Genomic DNA, 27,800 nt, shown 5'->3' with positions numbered 1-27,800 from the left:
AGCAACATGAAACACAGCAAGTTCTTAAGACTTAGTTGTCATCAAGCATCAGGAGATGTAACATGAACTACAATACTATAAGGAATTGTGTTTCATCTACCTATCTATCTATCTATAGCCAGATGCCCTAATCCCGCAAAGCGTGGCCGCAGACAAAACGCCTCCAAGTCGCTCTGTGACCCACCATTTGACTACCCTCCCCCCAACTCACCCCCCCCTCCCTCATATACCTCTCAACTCAATCCCTCCACCTCATCCTCGGTCTACCCCTCCCTCTCCCTCACCTACATACACCCTCTTAGTCAGTCTTTCATTCTCCATTCTCTTCACATGTCCAAACCACCTCAGTGTATTTCTCCTACTCTTCTCAACCACATCCACATCCACATCCACCCCACAACGTTCCTTCACTTCTTCGTTCGTCAACCTGTCCCTCCACGTCACTCCACATGCTCATCTCAAGTAACTCATTTCATACAGACAGTAAGTAATTTATCTTCACTACATTCTTGAAGATGACATATAGCAGAAGTTTACTGTCCTGTATTACGGTCTCCAGCCATTATTAATTTACATAACTGTCAATTCAAAGATAACAGTGAAATTATATAAATGTAGTGTACCAAAACGGTATTATGAAATGCATCTGCTTTATGATGTGAAAGATGACATGGTAATGGAATCATCTGATGCCATCATGCATGGACAACATTGCTGCGTCTGCATGAGAAAATCTCTACGTGCTTGTGCAGCTTCCATTACAGAAATGAAATTTTAAAAATAAAAAAATCCATTTTTTTTCTTTCTTCTTTCCCTTCTCAGATGTACATCCAGCCATGAGGATACAGCATATCCATGCACCTGTTCTCTTACCTGGAAGCTCACATGTCTGGCCACTGTAACCAAAGGCACAGTCACAAACGTATGATGCCAGACCATCGATGCATGTGGCACCATTGAGGCAGGGGGAAGAGGCACACTCGTCTGTAAGGGCAGCTCACGATGAAGAAAAAAGGTGCCAGAGAGATAGTGCCTGCTTAAGCACTCACCAGGCAGTGATAAATTAAAGCATTATGTAAAGCAATGTACACTACAAAAGCTGCTCCACTTATAACTGTAAGGGATGTATTCCAGTTGGCATGGGAGGCTTTGCAGACTCTTTTCTTTAGCAATTTATTTTGCATAATACACTCATACCTGTTATACCATCTCCTGTTAGGTTATTTGTTTATGATCTTAATACACTAATACCCTTTTTCTATATATGATCATCATGTACACTGAATGACAAGCCAGTTTCCTGTACACCAGGAAACCATTTACTACGCTGGGTGGTAACTATATAACCAAATTATGGCGTCTGGTGGTTTTGTGGGTAATTATGGTGCTCTAATCGGACTGAGCCTGTGTAGGTTTATATCCAAACGGTGGTTGAGGTTTACTGCTCCTGTAATGCCTCTTGGGGATGAGTGAGGATGGTCACTCTCATCTTAAATGTCAGGACCAACTTACCTAGCCCCAGGTTCCTATTCATGGAGTGATATAGGACTGGATTATGGATGAATGGATGAAAAGCTATGATACCTACATTCAATATATGATTGATCATTATCTGATTATTTTTTCGTTCAAGTAACTCAGGCATTAGGAGAAACACACTGAGATGGTTTGGCCACGTGGAGAGGATGGAGGGTGAGAGACTGACGAGGAGAGTGTATGTGAGGTGGAGGGAGGGAGGGGGAGGCCAAGGATGAGATGGAGGGATGGGGTGGAGAGGTATATGAGAGATGGGGGTGTGAGCTGGGAGCGGGGCAGTGAAATGGCGGGGGACAGGGGAACATGGAGGCAATTTGTTTGTGGCCAACCCTTATGGGATTAAGGTGTTTTGCAATAGATAGATAGATAGATAGTAATTCAATTATATTGCGGGGTTTGGGTGTCCATCTTAACATTCTCCTGTACGTTATTCATATCATCTGAATACTGACACAGTCTGCATCCATAGCATACAAGAGGACACAGTATTGAGGTGTAATGTGCAGAATAAATCACTATGGTGCAGATGATGCAAAATCTCCTAGGCCACTTAGAATACAACCCTACAAAACTGGGAGAGGCATGCAAAGTTAAATCCATGACTACGGAAGCAAGATATAATTTGAAGTAAAACTGCAAGATCTCTTACAAGGGCAGCACGATATAGAAGTTCAAGAAAAATGTTAAATCCATAACTAAAGAAGCAAGACATAAACTGGGGCAAAACTATTACCCAAGAATATCATAAAAACAAACACTGTACAGTAAAGCATGGAGGAAAGAATTCAGCTGCAACAACCAAGATCCACTTTAAAACTACAGTGTAATGAATGAAGAGAAAAATCATACTAAAGGAGTTAAAAGCAGTCTGTTAGTCACAGGGAAAGATCTATGTAAAAAGAGTGAATGAAGGAGTTCATGAGGGAGGGTGGGTTGGTGTGGCAGGAAGTACAAGAATGTCTTGGGTGCATTTCTGTTGCAGCCACTGTGGAACTGGCATGCAGCAGACAGAGACAGATGAATGGTAACTAGATTGATAGACTGATCAAAAGATACATACAACAGATACACACACAGGGCATACAGCAAATGGATGGATGGATAGACAGACTGACAGATCAATAGATAAATGGATATGTAGACAGACAGACAGCTAGACAAATATATAGACACAGTGAGACAGACATACAGACATGAAGACAGATTGGATGATAAATAAATAGACAGAAATAGATACAGTTCACAGGTAGACAGGTATATAGATAGACAGACTTAAAATTATACACAGACAGATACCATAGCTGATTTTAATCCTGGACCAAATCTAGAGGGCACTCACCAAGGTCGACGGCACATGTTTTGCCTCCCCATCCTCTTGGACACTCACAGAAGAAGTCACTGACCAAGTCTAAGCATTCCCCTCGTACACACGGATTCGATGCACATTCATTCACTTCGATCTCGCACTTCTCACCTGTCACCAGAGAGTAAACAGTTAAGTTAGACTGGGTTGGGTTGTGCTGTATTGGGTTGAGTTTGGTTGGGTTGGGATGGGATAGGTTAGGTCAAGATGGGTTAGGTTAGGTCTGGCTGAGTTAGGATAGACTAAGTTAGGTTAGGTAAGGTTGTGTTAGGTTAAGTTTTACGAGGTGAGGTAAGGTGGTGTTGAAATATTTCATTTGTTGGTATTGCTTTTGCTAACTAAGGAGCTGGTTCTTTCTGATTTATTACACATCGAGTGATTTAAAATGAGGACAGAAAGTAATTACTTTAACTAGAAAAGCTGTAAAATTACACAGTGAAAGAAAGCAATATAATGTAAGAACACACAAATATACATAATATTCTTGTACACAAGAATTTAACGTAGATGGTACCTAACCCCTTCAGTATGAGAGATTTCTTCTACAGTGAAAAATAATCTGGCAGCATGCAGAACATAATATATGAAAGGTAGCACTGTACTCAAAGTATCAACCCTTTCTGACAAAGGGCAAGCTTTGCAATATATTTTGTCTTATGAATTCTAATTTGCTTACAGGAGATCCCTCAAATTGATGGGGTCAGAAATAAATGAGGCTTGCCTGACAGTGAGTTACAGACAACTATAAAATGTCTAATAATAAATACACATGATACCATAACACACAGGACACAGTGCCTTGTCCAGATATCAAAAACTTTCAAATAAACACCCTATTGTTCACCTGTGTAGCCAGGAGCGCAAGCACAAGAGAAGGCAGCAACGGCATCAATGCAGGTGGCATCATTAAGGCATGGGGAGCTGCCACACTCATCAACATTCACCTCACAGTCAATGCCTGCCAGTGATGTAAGGAAGCAAGCAGGGTGAGAAGCAGTGTGGACAAAGCGGTTAATGGTTTGACTGATAGGATACATAACTTGCCTGGTGTTAGTCTGAATAAAGCATACAGTGCTCATGATGATGATACTAATGATGATTATAGTATTAAGAATAATGATAATAATGATGGAGAATGGTGAAAATGACTACAATGATTACAATTTACCAACCTTTCTCAACAGAAACTGAACAGCTAAAAAATAAATTTACAAGCTTTACTACAGCTCTTCCATGCATACCTGTGTACCCTGGTGGACAGTCACAGAAGTACTCAGTGTCAGTAAGGTTGGTGCAAGGGGCTCCATTCCGACAGGGAGCAGAGAGGCAGGGGTTAAGGTGTTCGCAGAAGAGTCCGAAGTATCCCTCAGGGCAGATACATGTGTACTTCCCACTCTCCATGCTGAAGGTAATGAGGAATTAATATACAGGAGATGGTGGGAAGAATTCTTTTTAATCATCATGGTGGAAGGTACAGGCAGTCTCTTAGGAATGCAAGGATTAGGTCTGTCAAGACAAAATAAGTAAAATGAAAGTAAGTAAAAATTGCAAAAATTATGCTTGTACACAAAGAGATACTCCAACATCCCTCCTGTTTTGTCTCCTTAAACTCAAACAACACTACAAGACAACCATGAATTAAAAAAAGTCTAGACAAACACATAAAGAAATATCTTGAGATAATGTGGAATTGTGCTTTCTGTAAAATGAACCTATGTAAAAAGGAGATTACCTGTAAGTACAGTAATTTTCGTTTTTAATGGGAAACAAATATGGGTAGCATGGGATGTACTGTGAAACAAAACACATTACTGGGATTGTTCTTGATGTATAAGCCTCTGGACATAGGCTGTACGTCCACTTTAAGCTCCTTAGTCCATTTATGATACACCACTGAGATCTATTCCCTGCAGCTATCACATGTCATCTTGCACTTCAGCATTTAGACCCACCATCTTTACGGTGATAAGCTTGGTGCATCATATTCTGACCTGGTGTTATAGCATTTTATAGTATTAGAAATGGATACTTTTATGGTATATCAGTAGGGTCACATGATGAACACAGTATCAAATCAAATCCACAAGCTGTTCCTCCCTACATCAGCTGGAATCAAACCAGCAACCTTACAGTCCCCAGCCCACCACTCTACCCACTCCAACACCACATTACAGTACAACACTCCTGACAACCACAGTACAGGGCAAGCAACATTCAATAAAATACTGTACATCAACATCTTTTTGTTCTCCTATTCCCATTGATATATACGATATAAAACAATAAAATACCAATAAAACCACATAATTATTCTGTACACTAAAATTAACATTCAGTCCTCATCACAAGTAATCTTGTTTTATAGTTTTTCCCCAAGTTCAAAATACTGTATTCATAAAATTTGCCTACCAATACTCCAGAGCTACCTCCAATACAGAGTTATTTGCTTATTTTTCCCAGTTTATGTTACCAATTGTATGGCAAACATTATGATATTCTGAAAATGGGATGCATCTCTGACTTATAATAAGAAGTGCTTGTACAACACTCGGCACATATTCATTACAAGCAACACACAGTCAGGCATATACAACACACAAAAAGCACATATATTTACATTCAGCCTATATACAAGCTACACAAACATTTCAATGCAATGACAACAGTAAACAATATAGGAGATTGAAACTTTCATTTTCAAGAGCTTCTTATGTCACAAGACACAAAGCCAGGAATACTGTACAGCATAGGATACAAAAACCCACACTGGCAGACGAATTATCCATCCATCATCCAATCCTGTGTTGCCCCATGAGAAGCATAGGAGCCCATGGCCAGGCAAGTTGGTCCTGACATTTAAGAAGAGAGTGACCAGCCTCACTCATCCCTGAGTGGCATTATGTGAGGAATAAACCCAAACCACCTCTTGGATATAAACCTGCACCAGTTCAATCACATTGGAGAGCCTTAATTACCCACTAAACCACTTGGTGCCATAATTTGGTATTATGGTTACCATCCAGCATAGTCAATGGTTTCCTGCTGTACAGGAAGCCATTTGGCTTGTCATGCAGTGTAGAGTCACCCATAGGCAGAAGGAAGGGGAAAGGATGAAGGAAGGAAAGGCAGAAGAGGGAGTGTAAAGTCACCCGCAGGCAGAAGGAAGTGGAACGAATGAAGGAAAGAATGACAGAAGAGGAAGGAAGGTATAACTCCATTATTCATGTGTTTTATCAACAAACCTATTAAACATTATCACAGTATAATGCTGCTATTCATAAATTTGATATTATGCCATATTTACAGTACAGTACTGTACAATACATATGCACAGTGCATGTACTAATGCAAGAAAATGTACACTGAAAATCCTCTCCCAGCAATATGTACTGCTGTGTATACTTCTAATTTCTCCCTTAACATCACAGAATAACCTTCCTTCTCACAAACATCAGACAGTATCCTTTCGTCTCATACTGTTTTGTTGTGTGTTTCATACTGCTACCACACAGAAATATTTCTCTTAATACCCTCCATCACCATACTCTGAAAGGAAATGCCAGCAAACTTTTGATCACAACAGTACAAGTCATGATCTTGAGGGTAAAAAGGGACAACTAGTCTACTGGGCCACTGGTTATGCTTTATGGTTGCAGGATCAAGGATACACACATCTTGGCAAAATGAGTTCAAGCCCTTCTGTAAACAGCTAGGTTTGTCATGGAATGTTATACACACTATGTTCCTGTCTTCAGACCTAACACAGTTATGTGAAAATTACAGGCACTCTGTTTTCTTTATTGTGGAGTTTTAGTTTTGGCAAAGGAGAGTGATGAGTTTTCTTTAGTGTCCCCCCCCCCCAGCTACCCACTCAAGGATTTCCTAATTAATCCCTTCATTCCTATGATGTAGGTTCTATATTAGTCTTGCTACTGTCAGATTATTTTATCTACCTGAAGTCCCCTCTCATATTCAAGGGATTAATGAAGGCTACATATACCTCCTCTAGTTTGACAAGTCCATCATATGCTGAAAAGGCTGTCAGGAGGTAAGAGAAATAGAAAGAGAACCCAATTCAAATAGCTTATGACATATCAATAATTAGGTCCCTAGAGCCTCCACTTAAACTCTACATGCTCACTGTTCCACTTCAACCTACCATTCTCACACCCACCCACAGATCCCCTAAACACAGCAAAAGTAAACCAAATTCTATAACTTTCTGTTGCCTTCATCTATAAAGATGTGTAATAACTTCATGGCACTTTTAAGTACTATATGCATAACATACACAACTCAGGCACTCTTCACTTTTAATCATTCATTTATTCATTATCAAATCCTATGTTGCCCCACGAGGAGCATAGAAGCCCGAGGCTAGGCAAGTTGGTCCTGACATTTAAGATGAGAGTGACCAGCCTCACTCATCCCTGAGTGGTATTACATGAGCAATAAACCCCAACCAACCCTTCAATATAAACCTTCACTGGTTCAAGACAATTGGAGCGCCATAAATACCCACTAAACCACCAGGCACCAAAATTTGGTCGTATGGTTACCACCCACCGTAGTAAATGGTTTCCTGGTGTACAGGAAACCATTTGGCTTGTCACTCAGTGTAGAGTTAACCATAGGCAGAAGAAAGAGGAAAGAATGAAGGAAAGAAAGACAGAAGAGGGAATGTAAAGTTACCTGTAGGCAGAAGGATGAGGAAAGAATGAAGGAAAGTAAGACAGAAGAGAATGGAAGGTAAGAAGGATGGACGAGAGGAAAGAGCAGACACCTGAGAGAAGCAATACATTAAGTGAGTGGATGGTAAGTGCCCCCACCTACACTTTTAAGTACTGTCATATTTTGCCTTTTACTAATGATTTGGCAAACTAACCTCAACAACCCATACGATGTTGCCAAACTATGGCATTTAGAGCCATTTTGACATGAACACTAAGGTACTACTGTAGTGAACAAGTAAAATATAATCAGCACTCATGCAGTTAATATCATCGCATCTAAGCATGCATTACAGAAACAGATACAGTATATACAATACTATGTGTTCATTAAACATTACATATTCACTGCCAAACATATAGTATAAGTAAAATATGATTTCATTACAATAATACTTGGCCTTGACACTGAATGAAAGTGTTATATCAATATATACAGCTATGCCAAAACAAAGCTGTACTGTACATCACAAATGAAGCACCATATACGAGTATAATACCTTCTGCACAATCTTTAACTGTACAGCATCAAGTTTGACATCCAGCATATGACAGTCAAAGTCATAAAAACAAGAGATTACAAAAATGTTTTAACTGCAGAGCATCAAGTCTGACATCCAGCATATGACAGTCAGTCATAAAAACAAAATGAGATTACAAAAATGTTTAAGAACTACAGCCAAGTCTGTTAAAAAGTAACCAAGAATTTCCTGCTGCATACTTGCCAAGACTGAAATGTCATCAATACTGTGCAGTTTTTGAAGTACTTTATATTACTCAGGATTTTAGTTATGAAACCACTTAATTTGCAAACCTTTGTAACTTACTCATGGATCAACAGATGGTTACAAAAACCTTCACATGTTCCAAGTGTACTCTTGAATCTGAAGAAAGACTCAAACTAGCTGAGATAAGATCTCTCACAAAAGTTTAAACAGCCATTTTTTTCATCCAGAAAATGTGTGACCACAAGGGTTCCATACCATACAGTACGATGAAAGCAGACTCTTCGCAGCACACTGTATGATGATTCATGATACAGCAACAATCTAATGGTTAATGTGTCATTACTATCATCCTAACCACATTTTCATAAGAAAAAAATACCACACAAGAACAGAACTAGCCTCCACAGATACAAGTTCAATCTTTGCCTGTACCTCTGTACCTGACTAAATAACATACAATATTGACAACAAAAATCTGCAGAGACAAATAATGGAAAACAATCATTCTCTAGTGTCAATGAAGCACATGATGCACAATGTGGAGAAATGAAGGGAAGAATAATAACGTACAGTCAACAACAAAAGTACGAAGACTCTCACTGTACTTTACATTTTGATTCATCATTATCTAATCCTGTGTTGCTCCATAAGGAGTGTAGTAGCCCAGGGCTAGGCATGTTGGTCCTGACATTTAAGATGAGAGTGACCAGCCTCACTCATCCCTGAGTGCCATTACGTAAGCAATAAACCCTAACCACCCCTTGGATATAAACCTATACAGGCTCAATCCAGCTGGAGCACCTTAATTACCTACCAAAGCACCAGGCGCCATAAGTTGGTTATATGATTACCACCCAGCGTAGTAAATGGTTTCCTGGTGTACAGGATACCATTTGGCCTGTCACTCAGTGTAGAGTCACCCACAAACAGAAGAGGAAAGAAAAAAGGAAAGAAAGACAAAAGAGGAAGGAAGGAAAAAAGGAAAGAAGAGAGGAAAGGACAGTCACCCAAGAGCAGCACTACATCGAGTGAGTGAATGGTGAGCGCCCCCTCCTACCATATTTTGAAGCATAAGCATAAACACCTTTGAAATAATATGCTGTTATTGGTGTGTCTTATTTTTAAAAAGGTGTACTGTACAGTATTCTCTTCTCTCAATGCAACTGAAACAATTTGGCATCAATCCTGAATTTCCTGTAGCTTAGAATTACCAGATACAAGACTATAAGGATAAGCATCGTTCAGATTCTATTCCATCAAATATAGGAGTCTCAATACTTCTTTTGCTGACCATACATCACATGCTCACCACATACAATACAATGAACAACATCAACAGAAACATGTTCTCAAAATGCATGGATCATAGCCAAAGATTTTCTATTCAATTTCCAAATAAAACATCACAGACAATAACAAAATCTACACAAATTGCACTGAAGGCTGAATGGCTGGTGCAGTGAGGGCATAGATCAGATCCACAAAACAACTTACAATCATTTCCCTCTTGTAACTTAACACATTTTTGCTAGTCTAAACAGGGGCACGGGACAATTTTCCATTCTCCTTTCCCTGTCCTTCTAGCAAAACAAGTCTTGGTAACAACAGGAAAATAATTGGAAGTCTGTTTGAGATTCAACGTCCAGAGAGGCAAAATAGCAAGTGTGCAACAAAGTATGTATTAAAGCTCTTACCCTGGTGGAAACTCTGGGGCTTGGGAGTTTCTGGGCCAGTGAGGGAAATGGAATATTAAGGATTTAATACAAATCGTTGAGCTTAAAAAAATGAAACAAACACACCCAAACCTCTTAATGTTCAAACAAATGGGATAGGAAGAGGAATTAAGAATCTATTAAAACCTACTGAAATTAAAAAGATGAAAAACATACATATGTAAACATATCTAACTGGTACAACTTATCTGAGAAGAAGATGCATGAAGGGTCAAATATAACAATGTTAATATAAAAAACATTAACTAACAAATATGTGTACACACACACACACACACACACACACACACACATACCTCTCACTGGTACACAATACTGTTTGAGAGACAAAACGTCATCTAGAGTCTGGTAAAACAATGTTTATATAATGAACATTAACAAATATGTGTACACACACACACACACACACACACACACACACACACACCTCTCACTGGTACATAATATTGTTTGAGAGACAAAAAGTCATTTAGAGTCTAGTAAATATGCTAAAACACACACACACACACCTCTCACTGGTACACAATACTGTTTAAGTGACAAAGAGTCATTTAGAGTCTAGTAAATATGCTAAAACACACACATACACACACACACACACACATCAGACAGTATAAGCTTGACTCATTCCTGTTAAGATACAATTAGGTAAGAACAATTAGGTAAGAACACACACACACTCTCTGCTACCTATATCATTATTTCCTACCTGTTATTCCTTTACTACTATTTTCTCTCTTTCTCTCTCAATACAAGTACAGCATATATATATATATATATATATATATATATATATATATATATATCCATCCATCATCCAATCCTACATTGCCCCATGAGGAGTGTAGGAGCCCGGGGCTAGGCAGTTAGTCCCGACATTTAAGATGAGAATGAATGAATATATATATATATATATATATATATCCATCCATCCATCATCCAATCCTACGTCGCCCCATGATGAGCATAGAAGCCCGGGGCTAGGCAGTTGGTCCTAATATTTAAGATGACAGTGACCAGCCTCACTCATCCCTGAGTGGCATTACATGAGCAATAAACCCCAATCACCCCTTGGATATAAATCTTCACTGGTTCAATCCGACTGGAGCACAATAATTACCCATGAAACCACCAGGTGCCAAAATTTGGTTTTATATATATATATATATATATATATATATATATATATTTCCACACATTATCACCCAAATCCTATTTTTTAGTAACAACTGAAGTATGTGTGATCTAGAAAAAAAAATAATAAATCCATCCATCCATCATCCAATCCTATGCTGCCCCATGACGAGTGTAGAAGCCCTGGGCCAGGCAAGCTGGTCCTGATATTTAAGATGAGAGTGACCAGCCTCAATCATCCCTGAGCGGCATTATGTGAGCAATAAACCCCTACCACCCCCTGGATATAAACCTATACAGGGTCAATCCAACTGGAGTGCCTTAATTACCAACTAAATCACCAGGTGCCATAATTTGGTCATATGGTTACCATCCAGTGTAGCAAATGGTTTCCTGGCATAAAGCATACAAAAATTGGGAACCATCAGCACAGTGGTCAGGGAAATTGACTTTACAGTATATCCATTCAACCATCATTCAAACCTATGAATTTCTGACCTCACCTCACAGATAATAACCATATTACACACTGTATGTCTTCTTGTTTTGTGCACATTAAGTAAAAGTTGCTATAATTCTCACCTGACACATGAGCCACCAGGACCACAAGGACTGGGTGAGACTGCATCACAGGGATTCACCTCGGAGCAGTTCTGGCCGAAGAAGCCCTGAGGACACTCACAACGGTACGTACCATCAGACTCATTGATGCATCGCCCTGAAATACCAATGTGCCTTGATAAAAATGTTAACTCCTTCAACATAATGACACCTATATTCTATCATATTCTCAAGTGGGATTCTCAAACACATTTATGAGTGATTCCTTGTCACAACTGCAATTTGTTTTCCCAAGAAGGACAGGAAAAGGAGAGAGTAGAGTCAACCGTAGGACTGGGAAAGGAGAGTGCAGAATATTCCATATCTCTAATTGTTCCTCAAAAAAAAAAAAAAAAAAAAAAAAAAAAAAAAAACTAAGTTATGACAGGGAATCTATCATAAATATGTCTGAGAATCCCACCCTTAGCTACCTGCAGATGATTTTATTCAGTTAGGAAAGATATCCTACTGAGGATGTTACTGGTGACAGCTTCTGCCCCCTGCAAAAGAGTTACACAAAGTACTTTCCCAGCAACATCCAACTCACAGCATCACTTTCTCTGGGAAGTAATGAGTAAAAAACAGATGCATTTTGCTTGTACAAATTCTGAACTTTAAGCTGGGATCGTCTCTCTATCTATCTATAGCCAGACACCTTAATCCTGTATAATGTGACCACACACAAATTGCCTCTTTGTTGCCCTGGTCTCTGCCACATGGTTACCCTCCCTCCAACTCATAACCCCTGACTATTTATTTCCCAGTGGTGTATCCTGTGAAGGTTAATAGAGGCTGAAGTGAAAGGTAACTCTCAAATCTACAATCAAACAAAACCAGTAACAAAGCAAAGGCATCTCTAACTGACCATAGTTCATACAGGGGCTGGGGGGCAGGCAGGCATTACGGTGCTGGCACTGGGCACCGTAATGCCCTGGGAGACACGAACATGAGTACCCTGGAGACTCACGTTGCAGCTCACAAGGGCTCTCACTGCACACACCCTCAGTACAGTCTGAAAAAAAATAGCATAATAAAGTCCATACATCCATACTCCTATTTTTTATGGCCCATCAGGAGCATGAGGGCCGAGGATAAGGTACAGTACTCAGTCCTGACACTTGTGGTAAAAATGGTCAGTTACTGGCCCCTAAGCAGCATTATGTGAAGAATGAACTTCAACTATCCATCATATTTAAACCCTCATACTGTACTGGAGCCCACATTCAGATGAAACACCTTAACACCCAAGACCATCAGGTTTCATGGGTTATGGTACTTTTAACAGCTTGGCTTGTCAACCAGTGTTGTATCACTTTAAGGTCACATTACAGTGAATGCATGGTTGGCATGCCCACTTTTCACCCAGATGCTCCATAATACAAATCAAGGATCACAGAGTGCATTCGCTCGCAGCATCTTAGTACGGTAAGTCCTTTGACCCTGAGGCCACTTCAAGACTTCATGATTTCGTTTCCATGGTCTGCCCATAAATGCTTTTCCTTCTTCGTTGAGGTTTATCGAGTTTTCGATTACTTACTCTCACACGTTTCTTTAACATCCACCTCAAGCCTGCCTTAGGCATCATCTCATCATTACAAAACCCAAGTATCCTCTTAATGCCATGTAGCACTACAGGTCCATCTTGTCATTTTCACTTCCATTCTGTAGACCTGCGTACTGTACCTCACTCTTCCCTGACCTCGTTTCTTTAAACTAAAACGTTTGTTAACTATAGGCTACCTTATAGCGTTTATCATCATATCCGATTAGCTTATCTTGGAGCAGACAATGAGATATGGATTATGAGGTGCAGCTTATATGGGGTGTGGGTTATGAGGTGTGGCTTATAATTATGAGATGTGGGTTATGAGGTGCGGCTTATAATTATGAGATGTGGGTTATGAGGTACATCTAATATTAGTTGTGGGTTATGAGGTGCAGCTTGCATGAGATGTGGTGTGCGGCTTACATGAGATGTGGGTTATGAGGTTCGGCTTATATGAGGTGTGACATCTGGAATGTGTGTTATGAGGTGCTGATATGAGGTATAGCTTATGTGAGATATGAGTTACGAGGTGCGACTTATGAGATGTGGGTTATGAGGTGCGGCGTATATGAGATGTGGGGTATGAAGTGCGGCTTATATGAGAAGTGGGTTATGAGGTGCGCCATATATGTGATGTGGCTTATGAGGTGCGGCGTAGATGAGATGTGGATTATGAAGAGCGACTTATATGTGATGTGCGTTATTGGTGCTGCTTATATGAGATGTGGGTTATGAGGTGCAGCTTAAGAGATGTGGGTTATGAGATGCGGCGTATAAGAGGGTCAGGTGTCAGCGCGAACACATCACTAGTGCCATGTCACCTGACACCAACACAGCTGCACCACTACCAACACCACCACCGCTACCAATATTACCACCATCTCTGGTATTACAACCATCATCGTCACACTGTTATGATTATCACCAACTCTGCCGCCACCATCACCACTATAATTACAATGATACCACCCCCATCACCACCACCACCACCAAAATCCTAATACCACGACCATAGTAATATCACCACTACCACCACACGAACACCACCGTTACTGTGACTGTTCGAGTTTGAAAAGTTTCATGTTAAGAGAAAATAATCGCCAGGAGATACAAAGAATATATGCAACGCGTCAATGAAATGAAGGACAGCAGAGAGAGTAGAATTATAAGAGTTATTTCCCCTCCCACCAGAAGTGTATCTTTTACCATGAAGCACTAGAATCGAGTTTATATATATATATATATATATATATATATATATAGGCTACCATGAAGTTCAACTTCTTAATAGACATGTCCAATCCATCTTTAGGACTTTCATAATCTGTTAACACCATTGAGTGAAGGAAAAAAATTACAGAATAATTACAAGAGCTAAAGGTCATCTTCAAGAGGCAGCAAGATAGAAGGAAAAAAAAAAGTTAAAAAAGGCATAAACAACGATTAAAGGGCCCGCAACAGTGGTATGCAGGTGGTGTGTGTTTGTTGTGGTTGGTGATGATGACGGCAGCAACAGTAAGGATAGTGAGACAGATCACGTCATACACGAATGTATTCTGATGGAGTTAGGAGGCTCAGTGACACATGTTCCGACCAATATATATATTATTTTTAGCGTGAAAGTTGCTATTCTTTATTATTATTTTTTTCATCTGATGAACTTAACCACTTCCACTACTTCAGTGTTATTTCGTGGTTACATTAGATTCGCAAAGCCTCAGTCAAGAGGTGGGACTGAGTCTCCTTGCTTACTTGTCAAATCAACCCTCCAGTCTGACTGCATTAAGCAATCATCTGAGCTGAAAGGAGTTCGAGACTTTCGTCCAATCAGAGCAAATTCACTTTAGTATATCTCACCTCTTCCTTACAAATTTCTCCCTGAGGAGGAAGGGGGGGGGGGAAGAACACTTCCCCAGTACCCCTGCTTGTGAAGCGACTCAAGGGGACTTTTTATCTTCAGTATTTTTCTCCGTACTGTTCTCTTCATTCTCTTCTGTTCTACCTCTCTTCCTGATATATATATATATATATATATATATATATATATATATATATATATATATATATATATTCATTCCGGCTTCTATTTTCCCTCTACTCCTATCAGGCTGGACATTTCGTTTCACCACATGAAAGTTTAAGGACCTCCCACTGACGCTGACCCATCCTCCCATCGTGGGTCAAGCCTTTTAACCACCTGATCAATCAGCCCACTTCCCTGCCAAGCCACTTCACTGCCAAACCACTTCATCACGAAGCCACTTCATTGCCAAACCATTCATCGCTAAGCCACTTTATTGCCAAGCGACTTCATTACTATGCCACTTTATTGCTATGCCATTGTTCGCCAAGCCACTTCATCGTCAAGACCACTTCTACACCAAGACCACTTCAACGCCGAGGCCATTCAACATCAAGACCACTTCTACGCCATGACCACTTCTACATCTTTCCCATTTCTGTTCCATTGCTATCAGTATATCTTTGAATTAGTGCCATATGGTATTTGAAACCTGGCGCTAGTTCAATCCTTGCAAGTTCATTTCTCCATATGACATACCGATATAGATGCTAGAGAGGTGTGCCATCACATGGCGGTACCAATATGACTGGACGGATCCACCGCCCCGTTATACAAACGCCCCTCATTTCTTTATACCCCGAAAGGAGGTTGGTGAGCTGAAGGAGTGCAGTTTCAGCCTGCAGTCCACTGGATTCAGGTTCAGATGAGCCTGGGGTTACTACTACTACTATGCTGCTACTACTACATCTACCACTATATTCCTTTGCATGTTATTTATGCTATATGGATATTAAAAGACACAGATAACTTTAAAATATATTAGCAGTTGATTGATGTTATTTGCTCCAGTTGGGTGGCGTTCAAATACAAGAGAAAGCAACTTCATTATTTCACATTCAGCTTTTCCTTTGCCGTACTGTATATTATAATAGTCTACTGCGAATCCTAGGCCATCCACAACTAGGCTTCACTGATAACTGCAGTTTACCCCATTCGCATCATTTCTTATCTGCTATTGATCATTGACAGTGAGTTATCCCCCATCTCCACATGAAACTTCATTCCGGTTTAATTTGTTCTGTCTCAACCTTTCCTTGATGTTCAGTCCTCTAGCATTCAACATTCGTTTCACACCATCTCTGTATCTCTTACATGAAGGACAATTAGATAAACAGACTGGCAGACATATAAATAGGCCTACATACATATTGACAGAAAGACAAACAGGAGTAGAGAAAGAGAGGGGAGGGGGGAGACAACTTCAAATTAGTACTCACAGTCTCTCCTCGTTATAGCCTCCACCTGTACAGATGGCGTTGAAATGTTCCCTTCAGCCCACGCCCTCACGCCAACGCTGTACTGCGTCCACCTGTCCAGCCCTGTGATGAGTACACAGTAGCGAGACTCCTCAACGCTGCCCTCCCTCATGTCTTCATCTTCAGGGGCTCCACTGCGGTGGGTGTCGTGGGGGACCTGAAATGAAAAGTGAGTCACTCAGCTTTGTCATGGAAATGCGGTGGCTCGATGGGTAGCACGCTCGTCTTGCGATATTTGTGCCCCAAGTTTCGGGTTCGCATCCAAACCGTGGTGGATATTTAGAGTGGATGTTGGTAGTATATCCTTTTATATGCTTGCATAAGTGCTGGAGAGGGATGCTTTCATGTGGTGGCAATGGTATAACCAGGCAGAATAAATGCCTGGTTATACAAACGTCTTTCATCTACTCCCCTATCTCCCCAAAAGGAAGGTGATGGACTGCAGAAGGGAGGTAACTTCAGCCCGTAGTCCACTGGCCTCACATTTGAGGTGAATCTAGGCTACAACTACCATTACTATGCTTGTATGTGTTTGCACGCAGGCGGTTCTACCGATGACATACAATACAAAGCCCAAACACAAACAAAAATTTACAGTACTTAGAAATTCATATACTGTACACCACTCGTACTGCAGAAACTTCTTCATTCGTACTCTGCCAATACGAGAAAGCGTAAATTCTGGCTAACACTCCCTCCCAGAATATTCGGCTTTGCATATGTACGTCTTATCTAGGCAGTACATCTCTCTCTCTCTCTCTCTCTGTTGATTTCAATGTAGCTGTGGTGGAGGAGCTGAAATAAAATAAAAAGTAATTTGTCTGCAGCAAAACCACAAAAGAATATAAACGTGTCATAATATGCTACATCTGTGGCTGAGGAGGAGATGCTAACAAAAGCTCCCTGTGCCATGGCAAATAAGTTCCATTGTCTCCTGTATCTTTAAATTAGCTTCTATTCCTTTCTTCTTAGACAAGTAATAATAGCAACTAACATAAGGGAATATAAAGGCACTAAATGAGGCTTATGTCTAAACCTTTTATGCATAGCCTAACTCTAACGCCTTCATTCCTGCGATGATTTCTTTTTTTTCTTAATCTCCAGACGAATTTATTAACATCAGGGGTGATTTCCTGCTAGGATGAGGTTAATGAAGGTTGTATCTAACCCCTTTAGTTTAGGAAATGTCTTACGAGGTGAATAATTAAACTGGATGGGAGTAAGCAATACGTCATCAGACTGAAGACGTTACTCCTCTATGGAGCAAGTGCTGAGTAAAAATGAGTAATACAAAACCGCTTACAAATTCATCTCGCAGTTTTAATATACAGTAATCCCCCTTAATATATTTTAACAGAGAAGGAGCACAGTTTTCTCAGGCAGAATCAAAGCAATGAACTCTTATTTTTAAAGAAGTTGTAATTTCCCGCAAGAATTTTAAGTCAGGTGCTAGAGCATAGCAGAGTTGAGAGATGAGGCACAAGTTCTGACAAAGCTAAACGTGTCTGGGAAGACTTCCTTTCTGGGATTTCGGGTCCGAGGCTTTTCAGTGTGCATCGAAAATCTCAAAACGTACAATTGCGCCTTTGTAAAGCCTATCGTTCAGTCGAATAGTTGTGAAATATATAGGACCAACCTGTCGTTTTTTTTTCCTCCCTCCTATGCAGTAGAATAAGAAAAGCCACATAACATAGCGGTATAATTTCTTCCGAATTTCAAAGCTCAGTAGATATTTCTGCACCATAAGCAATGAATTCCTGCCACAAACCTATACCTATATCCCGGAAATGAACTTCCCACAATAAAAGGTTCGAATCTGTGGTTGGATTCGTATCACAGAGATTAGACAGCGCCCAGAATATTTCGACAGCTATATTTTGCTTCTGCGGCTCATCCTCCATCCACCAGACCTAAATAACTGAAACTGTTGGATTGTGCAGTGTGTTACGTTGTCTCTGTTATCTTCATTTCCACCCTCCTCAAGTGCCATGCGACCATTCTGTAACCCCGAGACGACCGTATAAGTCATGCAAGGTAAGGACGTGTGAAAATAGACATTAACTGAGCCTGATGGTGAATTATTGAGTGATATTTGGGGGATGCTGAGAGACAGTAGGTGTCATGGCGGTGGGGTTTCCTAGGGATGCTGCGCTCTTGGTGTCAGTGTTCCGTAGTAGGTCTGTTTAGATTTTATTTTTTTAGTTGGATGTATCGTAATTTGCCTGTACTGCTTCGATATTGGAATGGTTAATATGGAGGTTTGTGAATTACGGTAGGTTAGGTAATTTGCGAGATGTCGGGTGTTTGGCAGTGATAAGGATGAGAGGCTGGGAGCAGTCGCTCTGCAGGAGGGTATTAGATATATATATATATATATATATATATATATATATATATATATATATATATATATATATATATATATATATATATCGTTGTGCATATCATCACGATTGCTGCTGTTGATGCGTAACCTTATTTTATTATGGTTAACACCAAGGAACTTTGTTCAACTAAAGGAGTGTTCTGAAAACTAGGAGACGTGTAAATTAGCATAGTCAGGAACATAAAGTTAGCAGTCAAAAACACGAGGAAAGTTAGGGAAATCAGCAGCACGAGGAAAATTAGCAAAATCAACAACCCAAGGAAAGTTAGGAAACCAACACAAAGAAAGTTAGCAAAATCATCAACACAAGGAAAATTAGCAAGGAGCATTTACCTTTCCGTGCAGCTGGTCGACAGTGAGATTGAGGGCGCCCTTGTTCATACTGAGTTGGCCGGACTTCCCTGCGTAGGTGATGAGGTAGCCGTCTGGCCGGCCGTGGGAAGGGTTGGACCAGCAAACGGTGAATTCGGAATCCGTGGTGTTGTGGATGGAAACATTGCGAGGCTCTGAAGACAAGAGAGTTTCATTGTTGTTTTCACAATTATTTTTTATTATCATTATCATTTTTATCATTATTTTTTATCCTTTCCTCCCTCTCTTCGTCCTCCTCCTTTCCTCTCCACTCCCCTTCTCCTACTCCTCCTCCTCCTTTCCTCCCCCACTCCTCCTCCTCCTTTCCTCCCCCACTCCTCCACCATTCTTCTTCCTCCTCCTCCACCATTCCTCCTCCTCCTCCTTTCCTTCCCACTCCTCTTTTCCCATTCCTCCCCCTACTCTTCATCAACATCATCATCATCATCGTAATTCTACTCACATTATTATTAACCCATTCCATATAGTAGGTGTCTCCTATGTACCCTCTTGGCGTAAGTCCCTAGTCCATCCCTCGTTAACTGTTTCCAGTGGTCGGATCGGTAGTGAGCACTTCTGCCAATCATGACGGGTTCAGTTCCATCGATCATCATGACATGGGTTCAGTTCCATCAATTATCATGACATGAGTTCAGTTCCATCCGGGCAGACATAATTATAAGAGGGTACAGTAATGTGTACTATCATGCATTATTACACATTCACACCCTTCGCACCCTGTCGTTATTTTCCTCCTTGATACAAACACACACACACACACACACACACACACACACACACACACACACACACACACACACACACTAATAGCCTTCCACACCCAACCCGTGCCTGTAGCGTTGGGTAGGGGAGCGTCATTTCTCCAGTGAGAGTAAGTGGTGTTCCTCGGTCTGTGTATCATTTGCCTTTCATGACTCACTAAACATGGCATTAACGTGTCTAGCTGAGCTGTTACCCATGTCAGGCGTGTACAATCCAGCCACTACAGTACATACATGCATTTCTTAGGGATACATTCACACAGAGGCCAGATTGTACCTCCTCTCACGCGAATTGTCCGATCATGTAGGCTTTGATTTAAAAAAAAAAAAAAAAAGTGGAAGAAAAGCTCGTTTCATTGGTTCACTTTCCGGCCGTCCTGTTTCTCAGCGGCTGCTACATTGCACGTGGCAATAAAATACCGTTTGTGCAGAACGTGGCCCAAGAATCAAGACGTTACAGGTTCTATCCTGACCTACACTATCGGAGGGTTTACATCATAATTTGTTAGTTTCCGGCATCAGTGTGAATGTACGCTAACCCTTTTCCCCTAATTCGTCACATTCAAGTATTTTATTCTAGTTGGTGCCACACAATCCTCTTTGGCATTAAAAATACAATGCCTGTCAGAAGCTTAATTAATCGTCAGAGGTTTCCAGTAGCTAAGTGAAATTGCTCTGCAACAGAAAACCAACTATAGTCGTTTTATCTTAACTTGGCCCAGATTTTTTTCTTTTGCAGCTTATTTCACGTAGCTGAATGACCGAATAAAACAATACTGTAACTCTACATCCTTTCCACAGCACATCTTCGTGACTAGAAGCATAATCTAGGGTTAATCCCCTGTTAAGACCGAGGGGCGAGATTCGTAGACATATTTACGATCGATTCTCCGTCATAACTTAGATATGGTTTTACAGGAAGAACTACACAAGGGAAGATTTTGTTCTCCTGTCCTTGATCTGCCTGCAAAAAAGTTATAATCTGTTGTGATTTTCGTGTCGTAACTTTAGGTTTATGCATGGTTAAAACAGGATAAAAAGGAAGATTCCACAACCTTCTTGCGCCTTCTGCTTATCAGGTACCCGAGTTACGACAGGGAATTGATCGTAAGTGCGTCTGTGTATCCCGGTCCAGTGTTCACGAGGGAGAAATGGCGGTTTTAGGCGACGATAAAGTAAAACGGATGTAGGCCTACCCAAGGGAACCAATACTGCTTGGCCCTATTCGGACCCTACTGGTCCGGGGACAGACTTCCATTCTATATACTATTTTTCAGTATGCAGTAAGTTTGATTGTCCCCGGATGATCGCTCTTCTTCTTTCTTTTTACTCTAACCTAACTTAACCTAACCTAACAAATTAATCTGATTAATAAACTAACCTAAGCTAATATTAAGAAAACAAACATGACAACGTAGACTTTCCAGGATAGGAGAGAGCGCAAAAATGGTACACAGAATGGAAAAGCCCGGGTTAGGATGCAAAGTCAAGAAATATATGGCAAGTGTGGCCAGTAATTTTTCCCTGAATGACAATATGAGCTTTAAGCCTCACCTGATAACTTCCTGACGAAGATGGTGAGGTTGGCGATGGCGTGTCGTTGTGGCGACCCTCCGTCAACTGCGCCTACCAACAGCCGTATCGGGGAGGCCGCCTGCCGCAAACTTCGGCGCACCAACACCCTCCCCGTCGACGACTCCATCCGTACTGGCAACCCCCACCTGAGACAGATGATATATATACTGGCATGATGATTGCAAAAGATAAGAGTACCATAGCCTACCTTATCGGGGGAAAGAAAAGATGAACATCAAAGAGTAGGGAATGGTGAGAAAATTTTTATCGTAAATCTAGAACAGGGATGCCCATGGAAAGGGGGGGGGGAGGAAACAGCCAAGAGTAGGGAATGGATTTTTTTTTTTTTTTACCATAAATCTAGAACATGCCTGATTATTAAATCCAGTAAATTATAGAAGCGGACCACATTGAAATTGCTGCCAGCGGACCATTATACAAGTTTCACTCAAATTTAGCCTAATTTTGCCAACCCTCCATCTTGAATGCAGAGAAGTAGCAGGATATTAACACTAGAAAATTATACCAGTCACAAAGAAGTGCTATAGAGAGGACGGAGAGCGGTAGTGTTGTCTCTATTACAGAAGAGCGTGAAATAGGCTGCAAAAGGACGAAAATTAAGGTCAGTTTAAAGTACCAGGACTATAGTTTGAAGTCTTTGCCTTAGACTCCACTCTTCGTTTTGGCATTGGGGAGCGGCCAAAAAATGGACAGACAGGCAGATAGATGGATAGATACAGATAGAGGTAGAGAAATAGATATAGAGGTAGATAGATAAAAGCTTACTATAAAATAAACTTGATAACGATGCACAGTACCTCACGGATTCCGAAGAAACAGCAGCGGCCTGAGTGGAGCCAGACCTAGATGGCAAAAAAGTAAAGAAACCTGTTCAGGAAGGAAGCTGAAAGAACCACCAGAGTCTCTCTCTCTCTCTCTCTCTACGTCCATCCATTCATCCATCCATTCACCTAGCTACTGTATCTGTAATAACTTACGGTGGGGTAAGGAAGGGGTCTGGCGTGACAGTCTTAGCTGGTCTTGCTAGGAAGTAGCGAACCTCCTTGTTATATTGAAGGGGATCTTCGTCAGTGGCAGACACCCTCAGGATCTCCATGCCCTTTTCTGCTGTCTCCACCACCTCGGCGCTGGGGGTGTAAATATAAGGGTAGTAGTGATGCACTCTTTTCACTTTAACTTGGCCAAAAATTCCCATCTCTCCATCTTGAATGCAGAGTTGTAAGAGTAGATTAACATTAAATGATGCTATTCACAAAGAAGTGACTTAGATCTGCAAAATTTTCTCGCCTGAAGGGGAAAAATTGAAAGAAAGGAAAAGTCAAATTCATGTACTGTTCAGTTCGAGATGCCAGGACGCTTTCCATTCTAAATTCTTAAGATCAGAGGCAATAAGAAAGACAAATTGAGGATGAGAGTTCTAGAGTTGACAAGTGGCATACCTGATAACTGAAATTACTGCTTTTCTCGGGAATTAATGGTGACTGTTATGTGCTTTAGGATACGGTACTCTTTTCATTCACCTGGCGGGGAAAGCTTGCCTTCAGGTTAGTTGATGTTAAGCATGTTGGGGATGGGGAAGGGAGATCATGGGTTCGAATCAGGCCAGGGTACGGTAAAAGACCAGGGTACGATAAGAGCGTCCCCCGTAACTCCTTCAGTCTTATGATGCCTTTTGTACTTGATTATTGCTACTGCCTGACGATTTTACTAAGCTTTGGGTAGACGTTTTGTATTGAAAGGGTCAATGAAGGCCTTATATGACCTCCCTGCTTTGTTAAGTCTCTCCTAAGATGAACAAAATCGTCCGGTGATACGTGGAATAAATTAGCAAAAACGTAAAAAGAGTCACCTGATTGAAAGGGTTAAATACTGGAGAATTGCAAGTGCATTTAATGGTAGATGACGAGCCTGTTCAGCTTAGTGGTATTATATGACTGAATGATCTCAATCTGCCTATTCGAGATGGAACCCATATTCACGACAAGGATAAATTAAGTTGGCAAAATGCATGCCCTCAAGTGGTGTCAGATATTCCCCTAGGCTTGCACCCAAAAGGTACTCTCTTGCTAAACTCTGAAAAGGTTAGACTGTCCCTAACTTGCTCACAGAAGATATTAAACCATCCCTAACTTGCCTTCAAAAGATATTAGAATGTCCCTACCTTGCTCCCAGAGGTATCAGATCGTACCTACTCTTGCATCAAACTCCCTAGTCTTGCACCAGACTCCTTACTCTTGCACCAGACTCCTTACTCTTGCACCAAACTCTTAAAACAATGACCAGCGCCACCTTACCTGTATGAAGGGCTCTGGAAGACGGGGTTGTATTGGTTGTAGCGGGAGACGGTGACGGTGAGGTTGGTGAAGTAGGATTCGCCGTTAGACAGGGCCATCACCAGCAAGTGATAGTCTTGACCCACTGTACCGTTGATGGGCCTGAATGAAGAGATTTTTTTTTTCTATGTCAGATGAAAATATATAAAGAAATAAATATAGACTACACTTATGCATAGTAATATTCATACATATATTCCTCGCAATATTTATCGTTATACTGATATAGATACTCATATACTCATCGTTATTTTTTCGTCATAATGTTGATACAGATGCTCATATTCGTCGCAATGTTTATGCAGATGTATACTCGTGGTAATAAAGACGAACAGACTAAAATATCTTACTGTTAATCCAAATACTCACATATTCGTCATAATATCACCATTGAGTGTATCGATCTTGAAAAACTTGTGATGTAAGGACTTATTGAGGTAGTAGCGAGGGGATTCACGGGAACGGGGGGCGCCAGAACGGGAGACACGCGAATGGGGGGCGATTCTCCTTCCCATCATGCGCGCTGCTGCCACCCATACTTCAGAAGGAGCAGATTCGTAGATGCGCGAATGTTCTTTGGAGATTTCGAGCCGTCGTCTGCCTGTGGGGGGAAAGAGACACTGGTTTTAGAATCGAGGAAAATAAAGATGACAAAGGTTATCAGAACAAATATTTCTCTCTCTCTCTCTCTCTCTCCCTATCTCTCTGCCCATAAGCATTTCTGTTCTTAAACATTTCCTCTATTATACATTCATAAACATTGTAATATATCCACACTTTTTCCTCATATACAGTATATTGCTGTGGTCCTTCCCAATATACCTTTTCACGTATACTGTCCTCTCATACACATTCATACACATTCTTTACTGGACATTCAGACGGTCCCTTCCAAAATAAACATATACATTATAAATTCTCCCTCATAATGAACACTTCAGCCATATACATTCAAGCACTCTCTTCCAGTAATAAACACATAAATCTGCACACATTCACAATTCATACATTCTTAAATAAACATTCTTCTCTGGTCAAGCTCAAAGTTCAAGGTCTCAACGCTTGGGTGGTGAAACTGGTGGGTGCGGAGACCAGTTGAGAGAGAGAGAGGAGGGGGGGGGTGGAGGATGAGAGGAAACGGAGGGAAGGAGAATGGAAAAATAGGAGGGAGAAAAGGAAATAATGAAGTTGAGAGAGAGAGAGAGAGAGAGAGAGAGAGAGAGAGAGCATACAGGCAAAGCAATAACACACACCCCAATTTTACGATACATTAACACAATAACCACCACAGCCATGCACAGTACCCCGCCTTCTATGAGTCAAGATACCCCCCTCTTCCTGTTTGTGGACGTAGCACACACACACACACACACACACACACACACACACACACACACAAACTTTTTTAATGTTCAGCTTTAGTGCTACTCTGTGCTTGTGTGTGTGTGTGTGTGTGTGTGTGTGTGTGTGTGTGTGTGTGTGTGTGTGTGTGTGTGTGTGTGTGTGTGTGTGTGTGTGTGTACATATTTTCTTTTCTTATTCAAGTATATATATCCATGCACAGTACTTTCTTTCGCTGCCCCTTTTGTCAATATAAACACATTCACGACCAGAATTTCATCGTAACTTTACTTGTATATTTCTCTTTCCCTCTCGTCGTAACTTTGCTTGTAACTTTCATTCCTTCTCTTAACCAAAACACATACAGCTGTGGCATTCTTTTAAACGTACCGGTATTATATATTTGCCAGAGAATGTTTTGTCTTGTGTCTGTAAAAATATTATTGTTAGATTTTGACAAGCTTGCTTCGTTGGAAAAATGACTCGAATTTGTTATTGTCTGATTTTAACCAAGTCTAACCTAACTTAATCCCTTCAACACGATGACGAGTACATTCATGGCTGGGAGATAGTTTTAGGCCTGGTGGAATCTGATATACACTTCATTAACTAGGCTGTCAGTAGAAAAAAACAAACGGGTTGTATCAAATGAAAAATGCGTCGCCGGTTTAAAAAGGGCTAATCTTACCATCACCTGTCTTAATCTTTCTTACTCCAACCTGGTCCAACCTAGATTAACTTGATATGTATGTATTCTGACCAAGCTTGATTTAACCTAACCAAGCCGAATCTAACCTAACTTCATCATACCCTAATCTAACAGCCTAATGTAACTTAAACTACCTGACTTCATTTTACCCTAATCTAACAGCCCAATATAACCCAACCTAACCTAACCTTGTCTTAGTTTTACCATAATCTAACTTGCTAATATAACCCCGCCTAAACTATGCTTGTCTTAGTTTACCCTAACCTAGCCTGATTTAACCTAACCTGACCTAACATTCCTCATGGGGCAACGTAGAATTGGATGGTAGACAGATAGATAGATTATTATTATTATTATTATTATTAGTGGTAGTAGTAGTGGTTGTCGCTAATATAGTAGTAGTAGTAGTAGTAGTAGTAGCAGCAGCAGCAGTAGTAGTAGTAGTAGTAGTAGTGGTGGTGCTGTTATTATTATTCTCTTATCATTATTAGTTGCAACCCCAGGCTCATATGAACGCGAACTACGTGGACTAAGTTCCCCTCCTCCTGCGTTCCACCATCCTCTTTTCGAGACATAGGGAAGGAGGGGACGTTTGTATAACCGAGCAGCGGAGCCGACCAGTTATATCAGTGCCACCACAAGAAGGAATTCTACTCCAGCACCTAGCAGAAATAACGCCAAATAATACGTCATTGAATTGAAGGGGTTAAGGTTTTCAAGATAAAAAAGAAAAGGAAGGAAGAAAGAAAGGTCTAATTTGGTAATGTGGGTTCATTAACACCCACCTGATTACCTGTTAATTAGCGGGTCACGCCTACGTCTACCACATTAAGGTAATTGGTTGATGTGTGTGTGTGTGTGTGTGTGTGTGTGTGTGTGTGTGTGTGTGTGTGTGTGTGTGTGTGTGTGTGTGTGTGTGTGTGTGTGTGTGTGTGTGTGATTTTATGTATGTATCAGTGGCCTACTGTACATATGAAACAGTCTAAGTAACCAGCTCACAAGGTCATCTACATAATATGACTAAACCTTAAATTATTTCAGCCGCTCTTTAATGCTGCCTCATGTAATTCTCTCTCTCTCTCTCTCTCTCTCTCTCTCTCTCTCACACACACACACACACACACTAATTCTAAGTGACATTTATTTCCCTTTTTTGCCCAAGGGTGGCTGTAATATTTTTTGCTGAGAGAGAGAGAGAGAGAGAGTCAAGGTGTGAACATTTAAAACGAAAAACTTTAATCTGCATCAGAATATAAAATATGAGACGTGAAAAAAATAATGAGAGAAAGTGACAAAAGAGAGAAAAAAGAGAAAGTAAGAAAAAAGCGGGAAGAAGAAAATTAGAGGGAAATGGGAGTGGCGTTGACAAAGACAGAAATTAAAGAGAATTTACTGCAGAGAGAGAGAGAGAGAGAGAGAGTTGTGTGTGTGTGTGTGTGTGTGTGTGTGTGTGTGTGTGTGTGTGTGTGTGTGTGTGTGTGTGTGTGTGTGAGACAGTGTACCAAAACCACTACCATATCACTTAAGCCAGCATTTTCCCACGCTCTTCTTGCCTGAGAGAGAGAGAGAGAGAGAGAGAGAGAGAGAGAGAAG

The 27,800-nt window shown here is 40.8% G+C and overlaps 1 protein-coding gene across 1 annotated transcript in view; it reads right to left on the bottom strand.

The window, feature by feature from the left end:
* LOC145392801 (uncharacterized) overlaps nucleotides 1-24,192 on the bottom strand; it is a 38,677-nt gene extending 14,485 nt beyond the window's left edge. The window contains exons 1-11 of the mRNA XM_080267088.1: nucleotides 24,119-24,192; nucleotides 22,802-22,951; nucleotides 21,783-21,949; nucleotides 19,429-19,601; nucleotides 16,671-16,866; nucleotides 12,690-12,836; nucleotides 11,807-11,942; nucleotides 4,141-4,301; nucleotides 3,744-3,857; nucleotides 2,876-3,010; nucleotides 874-984 (exon numbers count right to left, since the gene is read on the bottom strand). Of these exons, the coding sequence (XP_080123214.1) occupies nucleotides 874-984; nucleotides 2,876-3,010; nucleotides 3,744-3,857; nucleotides 4,141-4,301; nucleotides 11,807-11,942; nucleotides 12,690-12,836; nucleotides 16,671-16,866; nucleotides 19,429-19,601; nucleotides 21,783-21,949; nucleotides 22,802-22,920 (1,459 nt within the window). The 5' untranslated portion in view covers nucleotides 22,921-22,951; nucleotides 24,119-24,192. The remainder of the gene's footprint in view (nucleotides 1-873; nucleotides 985-2,875; nucleotides 3,011-3,743; nucleotides 3,858-4,140; nucleotides 4,302-11,806; nucleotides 11,943-12,689; nucleotides 12,837-16,670; nucleotides 16,867-19,428; nucleotides 19,602-21,782; nucleotides 21,950-22,801; nucleotides 22,952-24,118) is intronic.
* Nucleotides 24,193-27,800: the final 3,608 nt, after the last annotated feature.

Source organism: Coenobita brevimanus, chromosome 23 (assembly GCF_032717465.1).
Source record: "Coenobita brevimanus isolate Jiangsu-jjx chromosome 23, ASM3271746v2, whole genome shotgun sequence".
NCBI classification, from domain to species: domain Eukaryota; kingdom Metazoa; phylum Arthropoda; class Malacostraca; order Decapoda; family Coenobitidae; genus Coenobita; species Coenobita brevimanus.
The sequence above is the reverse complement of the archived record's forward strand: the minus strand, read 5'-3'. Positions and strand labels throughout refer to the sequence as shown.